The 10,886-nt window shown below is 45.2% G+C and overlaps 1 protein-coding gene across 1 annotated transcript; it reads left to right on the top strand.

The window, feature by feature from the left end:
* Window positions 1-2,642: 2,642 nt before the first annotated feature.
* LOC126328316 (ankyrin repeat domain-containing protein 65-like) lies at window positions 2,643-7,778 on the top strand. Its single transcript, XM_049996018.1, has 2 exons — window positions 2,643-3,137; window positions 7,119-7,778. Exons 1-2 carry the CDS (start codon window positions 2,830-2,832, stop codon window positions 7,492-7,494), a joined length of 684 nt encoding a protein of 227 aa, XP_049851975.1. The 5' UTR covers window positions 2,643-2,829; the 3' UTR covers window positions 7,495-7,778.
* The last annotated feature ends 3,108 nt before the right edge of the window (window positions 7,779-10,886 follow it).

Below are 10,886 nucleotides of genomic sequence, written 5' to 3'. Positions count from 1 at the left end.
CGCCTTCGTGGGAGGCATTATCAATCATCAGAAGCAATGGTAAAGACTGCGGATGCGATTTTGAAGGACCTCTCAAGAAATGGTTTCCAGCATATATTTCAAGACTGGCAGGGACAATTGCATCGCACTCATGGGAGACTGCCTTGAGGAGCACCGTAAAAATTATGACATCAGTAAAGGTGTGTAGTCAAAACATAATCATTCTTTATTGAAGAGCCCTCGGGTTTTGTAGACTTCAAAATGGAATGTAGTATAACTTAGGTCTACACTTTCGTTAGATGTGACAATTCTATCAGTCTGTGCAAGTAGTCGTGAAGCACTGACATTTACGTTACCCTTCGATGATACTGCGAGATTAAAAGAGTCATTTTCAGGCACGATCTTCATTTGATCACTTTTCTTGATCTCAGTTAATTTGTAGCGTGTACGGCTTGTCTGACTGCTGTCATCTGCTCGAATGGATCGCCTTTCAAGTTCTACGGTAAGATGTCTGCCAAATGCTTTATTTTTTATGCAATTTCATACGAACACATGGCTTAATTTCGAAGGGTAGTCTGTCTTCTTTCAGTAAAGTAAACCCTTTTTGCTTGAAGGGAAAAATTTGGCCGAGGTTTTGTTCACGTGGTTGTTCATTACGTTGCTTCTTTTCTTTTCTTTTCTTTTCTTCAATATCCTAAATACATCGCGTTTAAATGGAAGAAGCTGACCTATTTTTTTCTCACAATTTTTTCTTACCATTCTTTTTCCTCGCCCGTGATTATGTGTTTTCCATCTAACAGTTCTGTTGTAAATTGAATTGTTGCTGATTTTCTTTAAAAATTCTATCTCTGCATCTATGAGAGCCACCAAACCATTTCTGTGTGAATTTGGAAACCCTCTAACTCTATTTTCCTTTGCAATCCGATTCAACTCACGTACAGTTTTGTTAGAAACTAAGTAAAACAAGCCGCTTGTCGCTGCTGTGGAATAACTCTTGTCTATAGCATCGACAAGAGCGTCCTTTTTCGTTTTGCATAAGCCTTTAACTCTGAGCGCTTTTCCGTGCGCTCAGAGACTTTGATAATAGTAATAGAATTATTATTTTTATTTGTATCCATTTTATATATAGAGATTATATTTGGAAATTTAGACGGTTCAGTTTTTGGAGACACCGCAACGTTGCCGTGTTAGGCACGGCTGACAAACTTCCGCGATAGCAGCGGCGGCGTAACCGCCGAGGCCACGGCCCCTCACCGCTTTCCTCGCTGTTATCGCTAGGCTGGCGCGTGATTCATAGCTTTAGCTGTTGTAAATTGACGATACGTTAAATGCTCTTGCAATAAATAAGCACAAAAATGCAGGCAAACACGTGGACGACACATTAATGTTGTTGCAGCGCTTGTCCCTCTTTCAAAATGGTTCAATTGGCTCTGAGCACTATGGGACTTAAGTTCTAACGTCATCAGTCCCCTAGAACTTGGAACTACTTAAACCTAACTAACCTAAGGACATCACACACATCCATGCCCGAGACAGGATTCGAACCTGCGACCGTATCGGCAAGAGCAGTTTCGCTCATGATCTTACGCACGGAATAATTAGTGACAACTTTTAGGCATGTGTTTCTTTAATGAATCTCGATCCACTAAAAATGTTCAGTCAATATTTCTCTTCATGACTGTTCTGCACATTGGACTGTTATTTTGCACTGATAACCACCGGGCAATGCATTCCTTATGAAAAAGGTGTTTGGATTTTGTCAGCACGAATTGACCACTTTCATTTGTTAAGCATATAGAACAGTCATTTTCAGGTTCTTCTGTCAGTATTTCATATGGACATAACATCTTTTGTCTGAACGATTCAGATAGATTTTGAAATTTTAAAATTACTTCCCAGTTTACTTACTGCTGAAATTCCATTACAGAACCTTCAGACAGCTTTTCACAAAGCGATATCCCATTCCAGAACAATCTATCCTGGCAATCCCGCATCAAATCTTCAGACATCTTTTTTTTTTTTGTGCAATGACATAAATTCCCAGTCTAATCTGTCAGCGAATTCTCGCCTCAAATTTTCAGACAGTTTTTGATGTGCTGATATTGGAAATCAATCTAATCTGTCTTGTAATTCTCTCATGAAATCTTGAGACAGCATTTCATGTTTTGATACGTTATGCCAGCATAATTTGTCTTGAAATTCTCTAATGAAATCGTCAGTTTGTGCTTCCATGCTATTGCATATCAGTATAATCTGTTTTGGAATTATCTTATGAAATTTTCTGATATTTTTTGATGCAATGACAAATATTCCCAGTTTACTCTGTCTACGAATTCGCGCATGAAATTTTCAGACAACGTTGCCCACATGAGGCATCATAACAACGTTTCACCAGGCAACGCCGGTCAACAGCTGTTTCTGTATGAGAAATCGATTGGAAACTTTCCTCATGTCAGCAAGTTGTAGGTGTCGCCAACCTTGTGTGAGTGCTCTGAAAAGCTAATCATTTGCACATCACAGCATCCTCTTCCTGCCAGTTAAATTTCGCACCTGTAGCACGCCATCTTCGACGTGTACCAATTTTAATGGTCAGTAGTGTATGTTTCGCAAGGCAAGCGCTCTGAAAAATTCGGGAAATTTGGAAATTTGTGTTGCTGACTCTTTTCAGCTATTCACCTGAGCCACCATTGTGACACTGGGTGGATACATGGTGTAACTGACTTGTGGTGAACAACGTTTCCTGACTGATGCTTGCCACAGATCTGCCTGTGACCCCTAAATGCACCACATGTAGTGTTTAAGGGCAAAGGGCTGCTCAGTTGGCGACGACATGTTTCAGGATCATCTCCGATGTCACACGCTCAGAAGATGGAGGGCGCGCCAGCAGAGGCAGTGCGTGCGCAGACTCACTCCACAGCCAGTGTCACGGGAGGCGAGACTGCGCCCGAGCAGATCGACTCCATACCCAGTGTCACGGCAGCTGAGGCGGTGCCTGTGCAGACTCACTCCATCCCCGGTCTGAAAGCAGCCGAGGCCGTGCGTGCTCTGACTCGCTCCGTGCCTGGTCTCACAGATGCTGGCGCCATTAACCTCTTAAAGGGTCACTTACAGCTGATGGCTATACAGCACAGCTTGGCACTCACGGAAGACAAGGCAAGGTAAGCATGAGCTTAGTCACTCACTTGTGTTCGCCGGTTCTGCACACATCCAAAAAAGTTTTGTATCACTCGAGTTCCCGGAACTCCTGAAGATAGACGCTGACTGGTGATATTGTATCTCAGATACAGTCCCTTTGACTGTTCAGAGATGTCACTAAACCCGACCAAACCATGCATGAGCAGCGCCTATTAGACAGAGGGGGTCCGACAGCCCATCAGTTCCGGTCATTCCACCAGGAATGAGTTACACTGCTCGCGTCATCTGTTGTTCAACCGTGCCTAGACGGTCAATACCACTGTTCGATCGCGCTTGCATTATTAATCTGTGCCAGGAAGGGTTCTCAACAAGGGAAGTGTCCAGGCGTCTAGCAGTGAACCAAAGCGATGTTGTTCAGACATGTAGGAGACGCAGCGAGACAGGAACTGTCGATGACATGCCTCGGTGACGCCGCCCAAGGGCTACCTACGGATTATGGGCCGGAGGAACCCTGACAGCAACGCATCCATGTTGAATAACGCTTTTCGTGCAGCCACAGGACGTCGTGTTACGACTCAAGCTGCGTCCAATAAGCTGCATTATGCGCAGCTTCAATCCCGACTTCCATGGCGAGGTCCATCTTTGCTAACAAGACACCATGCAGCGCGGTACAGATTCCGAATGGACCACTCACGATGGGCATAACGGTTTCTTCACCGCAGATGCCTCCAACCAGACAATCGTCGCAGACGTGTTAGGATGCTACCCGGTGAGGCTGAACGCCTTAGACACACTGTCCAGCGAGTGCTGCAAGGTGAATGTTCGCTGCTGTTTTGGGGTGGCATCGTGTGGGGCCGACGTACGCCGCTGCTGGTCACGGAAGGCGCCGTAGCGGCTGCACGATACGTGAATGCCATCCTACGACCGACAGCGCAACCATATCGGCCGCACATTGGCGAGGCATTCGTCGTCGTGGACGACAATTCGCGCCCCCATCGTGCACATCTTGTGAATGACTTCCATCAGGAGAACGACATCGCTCGACTGGAGTGGCCAGCATGTTCTCCAGACATGAACCCTCTCGAACATGGCTGGGATAGATTGAAAAGGGCTGTTTATGGACGACGTGGCGTAGTGTCCCACCAACCACTCTGAGGGATCTACGCCGAATCGCTGTTGAGAAGTGGGACATTTTGGACCGACAGTGCCTTGATGAACTTGTTGATAGTATACCACGACGAATACAGGCATGCACCAATGCAAGAGGACGGGCCGCTAGCCACTGTGTACAGCAACCTGGACCACCACCTCTTAAGGTCTCGCTGTATGGTGGTTCAACACGCAATGTGTGCTTTTCATGAGGAATAAAAAGGGGCGGAAATGATGGTTATGTTGATCTCTATTCCAATTTTCTATACAGGTTCCGAAACTCTCGGAATCGAGGTGATGCAAAACTTTTTTCGAAGTGTGTATACACGTATGTGTCTCACTACCTATAGTGTCTGCCACTGTGTTCCTTAGTGGTATTTTGACTTGATTGACAACTACAAAAGGCATTTGCAGGTAGCACATACACATAATGCATTCACTGGCTGCCGTGGAGAAATGTTCTCAAAACTCCCCTGGCTAAAAACGCAGCTGAGAAAGATTCTAGCCCCCTGCCACACACTGTGGCTACAGGTAGGAGCACCTCAGAGCCATTCACAGAATGTACGGCCGCGTATATTCTCCATGTCACGTCAGTCTGAAAATTACAGTTAGCCGTAAACCATAATGTTTATTACCAGTAGAAAGTGTGTAACCGAATTAAACACAGTTTTTAATTACGTGTGTGAGCAAAATGGCATTTAATGAATGGGCATCCTCTGTTATATTCTAATGGAATGTCTGTGGGAAACTTAGATTATTATCGAGAAGAAGCCCAAGTCAACAGGGATTTCTTCTTCCGCAACATTACATGCAGCTTACGTGGAGACAGCTCCCGAAACATTTCGAGGACTCTGGCTTCTCGACATGAAGATGATACGTGACGAATATGCAGATGAAGCCATCTTGGTGATCAGCAAGAAGGAAGTTTAGTTATCCAAAAAAGATACACTATGTGATCAAAAGTATCCAGACACCTGGCTGAAAATGACTTACAAGTTCGTGGCGCCCTCCACCGGTAATGCTGGAATTCAGTATGGTGTTGGACCACCCTTAGCCTTGATGACAGCTTCCACTCTCGCAAGCGTACGTTCTATCAGGTGCTGGAAGAATTCTCGGGCAATGGCAGCCCATTCTTCACGGAGTGCTGCACTGAGGTATCGACGCCGGCAGATGACGTTGACCGGGTATTGACCACACCCACACCCTGCCATCGGGTCGCCACATTGTGTACCTTGATTCGTCACTCCAAACAACGTTTTTCCACTGTTTAATCGTATCATGTTTACGCTCCTTACACCAAGCGAGGCGTCGTTTGGCATTTATCTGCGTGATGTGTGGCTTACGAGCAGCCGCTCGATCATGAAATCCAAGTTTTCTCACCTCCCGCCTATCTGTCATACTACTTGCAGGGGATCCTGATGCAGTTTGGAATTCCTGTGCGATGGTCTGGATAGATGTCTGCCTATTACACGTTACGACCTTCTTCAACTGTCGGCGGTTTGTCAGTCAGCAGACGAGGTCGGCCTGTACGCTTTTGTGTTGTACGTGTCCCTTCACGTTTCCACTTCACTTTCACATTTGGAACAGTGGTTCTCAGCATGTTTAGGAGTGTGGAAATCTCGCGTACAGGCGTATGAGACAAGTGACACCCAATCACCTGGCCACGTTCGAAATCCATGAGTTCCGCAGAGCGCCCAATTCTTTGTTTTTTTTTACTCCCGATACTTTGGATTACATAGTGTGTGTCAAAGTGACAGAAGTGAACGTTTCCTTTAAGAAAATCATAGCTTAGGAATAACTGGATTATTATGACCGAGGAAAGCACGTTGTCGAGTAGAGACATGATAAAAGCCAGCCCATATCTTCTGATAACAAGAATCCCACAGCAAATGCGCCAAGGATATCAAATAGCCTCTTGGCAGTGGTAGGCCCTGAGGACGGCGGTAACGTGCCGCAGAAACTCGTCGTGTGACACAATAGAGGCATTCTCAAGATACAGCTGTGGCGTTATTTTTCTCAGAATGTTCTTGCTTTTCTTTTGTATGGGTGTTGCTGAGTTTTACTTCTCCCCACAAGTAACACAGTTTGCAGTACATCAACATACTTTGTGTGCTAGGTTCATTGTGGCGAAGCAATGAAAGCAGAATTGTTTGTTTCTCAGTGCACACTTCAGCAGTGTTACCTACATGAATGCATGAGACATTACTGTAGTCTGTAAGTCCACAGGTTTTAAAGTCGCCTTCAGATACATGGCAGGCATAAGAATTTACTTGCAAGTGGATGTGTGCGTGTGTGTGTGTGTGTGTGTGGATGGATGCGTGTATGTGGTTGAGTGTGTTATGCAGACGTTTCTGTGCATCATGCCAAACAATAAGTTCTTGTGTTTGGTGTGGTTGAGTTTCGAAATTAACTATGAAGATGCCAAGCAACTGTTTTAAGCCCTCGCTGTAGATGTTTAGTGTCTTTGCTAGCTTGAGAAACGTTTGCTGCACACAAAGGACCAGTGATAGACGTATTAAGAACCTGTTTCATTGCAGGTCAGTTCTTAGATGTGAAGGTGAAAGGAAGTGAATGTCAAGTGTGACTTTGAGAAAATGTGTCAACAGAATTTCTTGAGTGATTGAGAACACGGACTCTTAATGGGAAATGGACGTGCATTTTGATACAGGGATGCAATGATATATGTGTACTTTAAGCGACACAGAATTCTATAAGATAAAAGGGAGAATGTTTTATATTGGTAATTTAGAACTGGACAGTTGCGTTTCATGAATTCTTGTCTGTTTCGCATAGTTTTCTTGATAACGCGTGTGTGTGTTTATAGTAAAGTATGAGACTGTCTCTGTTTTGTGTAGGGAGCTTTCTCAAATGAACAGCCGGATGATCCAGATGGCAGATGACGGGATGGTGGAAGAGGTGGAGAGGCTGCTGATGTTAGGGGCGAACGTGGAGGCGAAGGAAGAGAGGTATGGCTGGACAGCCCTTCACCCTGCATCAATCGACGGACACTTGGGCGTGGTGCAGTGTCTGCTGAGGTACGGAGCGGATGTGGGCGCGAGAGACAGCGAAGGGCGGACGCCACTGCACTGGGCCGCGAGGTACGGACAATTGGAGGTGCTGGAGTATCTGCTGGAGAACGGGGGGGATGTGCAGGCGAAGGACGTCGAAGGCCAGACGCCGGTACACTGGGCAGTTTGGGGGCGCTGGAGGTCCTGCTGGAGAGTGTGGTAGGCGCCGAGGACAACAATGACGACACCCCTCTCCACTTGGCCGCAACCTGGGGCTACACAGAAGCGGCGCTGCTACTGGTGAGGTTCGGTGCTGACCTGGGTGCCGAAGGCCAGGAGGGGCTGACGCCGCAGCAGAGGGCCGAACGCTGGGGCCACGAAGGCACGGCAGCTGCACTGCTGGCAGCAGCCTCCCAGACTGGAGTCCAGCAAATGTCTGTGGACTAAAATTCAAATAGTTTCACTACACATTTTTTCTTTTCTGGAATAAAGCATACTAAAAAGTTATGCTACAGTCACTCATTTGCACCCTCTTTGCACTATACAACAACTGAAGTAAAACACTGCAGCTAAACTAAGATGAAGGTAGGTATGTCAAACTATTATCAAGTAAACACAGTAACAAGAGACAACCTTTCTTTCGAATGAAACGTCTGAAATACATTCGTAGGAACAACATTCGAAACTTCAACAAGAACTGAAAAATACACGCGTCATTATTCGATAAGCGTAACTACTCAACAAGTTTTCACATACTGTAAAGTATTTCATAGTGGTTTGCTAGGTATTCTGTGCAACTAGTATAAATTGCACAGTAGCCACGTTAGAGCCACATAAGGTCTATGGTCAGAATGGATCTTCGAGTCAGATCTGTTCTAGAATTTAATGTATGTCTGTCTCTGCTGCACAGATGATGTCATGCTTTGATTAATTCCAAAATGAAATAATTGGCAATATTCACACTACATCGAGCACTTATCGTGTGGAATCTTATGATCAGTTCACGTGTAGCTCAGGAGAATGGAAGAACAATCTCCAATTGTATGTTCCTCGAATAGCTGTAACGCTGCTGTTCAGCCTGCTAAGTAACACGAGTCGTCACTCTCAAACAACAGAAGCCTACAACAGATTTTCCGGCTTTCACAACATTCCTTACTACCACCTACAGCCAACTGATTGTGAGGCCGTTCCACTCAGACGGGGAACTCCACGTCACGTGTAACGCTGCTGGATGACAAAACATCGCTCCAACAACACTGCTTACGTTTGCTTTTCTCCACATACGCCACTGAATGACCTGCAGAAGAGACGCCCGCCTGTGTTACTCCACGCCAGTATAACGCCAGCACGGGTTCCACAATATCGTAAAAGCAGCGTCGGATTCACAAGGACACGGTACTGACTTTTAACGCATTTAATCGCGCTCGCAGACCGTCGAAATATAGAAGGTTGAGTTTATTTCTCCGTTAACTCTCCGTCTCCTGCGGCCCACAGAGCTTTGTCGATGCTTCAGCGACTGATTGTTGCTCCTGGCGCTCCACAATATCGGAGGTTCGCAACATTCTCGCGAGTGATGGTGGTTTTATGGAGAAAGTGAAAACGGGAAAAAATTATAACAAATGCACAATCACCAGTCAGACTTTACGTTTATCGAAGTTGTAAGCGAGTAACTGTATGTAGTCTATATAAACCAGCATTTAGTGTCAGGTCTCCTACACACAAACACGAAAAGATATCGTTCTGTCCAATCGAAATTACGCGTCGTATTCTTCGATGAAAAATGCTACTGACCTCTACCGATGACTTGTGGTGTCTTGCCTGCATAACACTTCCACCTTTCGACAGCAAACGATTGTGTACTACTTTACACACTCTGTCCGCACATAACAGCACTTCAGACTGCTGTGTGTAACGAAAGTATAGAGCGAGTAATGTTAACAGTGCTGTTTGAGCGAGGTTTGCCATCCAGCAGCGTTATACAGGGCGTGGAGAAACAATTTGACCAAAATTGCAGGGCGAAAGGACACCATGAGACATAGGAGTTTCTGTATGGGAACTAAGAGTCGTAAATGCATGTTTTCAGCGCTACAGGAACGTAATCGAAATCTAACATACGGAGGCCCTAGTTCTAAATGACAGGTAATTTGCAGAAAATGTATCCGTAAACAGAACGTTGGCACTAACCAGTCGTCACGTTGAGAACAAGACAAATTTAAAACATCACTAACACGTGTATCGTATTTAGTTGACGAACGAGACGGTACTTGTTCAGAAATGAGGACAATCACATGTCCACGTTTCTTGTTTGGATATGTCTTAAAAAGGTCAAAATTGTTAACATAAGTATGTATAGAAAATGTTCAAACTGACCACCGTTTTCATGCTGGCATAGTGGTTTTTCTCTACTCAGATTCCTTCATTGATACTGCCTTCGTCAGATTGGTTTTTCGCGCCCCGTGTATGCCAGACAATGCATTACACTCTGTTGTTGGAATTCTCACGAGTCCAGTACTCTTAATCTTTGGTAGAAAGAGCTAAGAACGGCAAAATGGCGGGAACACGTTGGTAGCGACTAGTAACTTTAAAATACAGAAGACAGTAACTAGGTAAAAGGAAATGTGACACTTATAAGGAAGCACTACTTAATTAGACGTGAAACACGTTTCATGATTACAAAAACTCCTCTAGTAGAGTGGTGGACGCAGAAATGCTGTGACAAGAGTGTCTGTCACGCTATTGTAGGGCAACGTATGAGGCCACACAGAATAGGTATTAGTGAAAGCAAGCACCGTTGCTCGGTTGCCAAAGCGTTTAAAATTAAATTTATGCCGTCTACGATGTTGAAGTGATGTTTCGGAGCAGCATGACTACGGTTAAATTGATTATTCTTTCTTAGTTCGCTATATATCTACGACACAAGGACGATACCCTATGGAACCAAGTAGCCCCTACTCCTTCTCCTGACCAGAGGCAAACACTATTCTACTTATTAACTGTTTTGATTATACTGAAATGTGGTGAATATTGCTTCTAGCCCTGCATCAAGGTGGGCTAACAGAATCGGATACCTGCTGCGAGTTTCCATGTTTGTACGGAGCAGTCGAGACGAACGGCGCGACACAGACGGTGACCACGCGGGACACAACATCGGGATGACCAAATTTTCCGAAACAAATTTTCTGTAGTCCTGTTTACACGTTAAACCTTAATCTATTCTACTAGCCGGAACGAACGTCTGCGATACGTTCCAAGATTGATACGTTTCAGACCCATGGTCTCCGCTGAGCAAACTATCGACGATGGAACGAACTTAGTGGTGTTTTCGTATTGCGAAACGAAGAGGTCATCAAGTAATGTAGAGTACGAATCCCTCACGGACGCCAGTGAAAATATAAGCTGGGTGAGGTGAGACGTGAGGGGGTGTTCTAAAGTCTAAAGTCTTATCCAGGCCCACTACATCGTCAGTGGCTCCTCTGCTAACCGGTGGAAGGGTTTTACACCTGAAAAGATTAGGCGTAGGCGTTTAGGAATGGCCAGAAAACTTGTGATAGAGTAATCAATCAGTGTCGTGTGATGGAGCCTATGCCCCTAAGTGAGAGGTTGGCTGTGATTATA

The sequence above is a fragment of the Schistocerca gregaria genome, unplaced genomic scaffold (assembly GCF_023897955.1).
Source record: "Schistocerca gregaria isolate iqSchGreg1 unplaced genomic scaffold, iqSchGreg1.2 ptg001114l, whole genome shotgun sequence".
Taxonomy (NCBI): Eukaryota; Metazoa; Arthropoda; class Insecta; order Orthoptera; family Acrididae; genus Schistocerca; species Schistocerca gregaria.
Note: the sequence above shows the minus strand (reverse complement) of the source record. Positions and strands in the feature narration are given on the sequence as shown.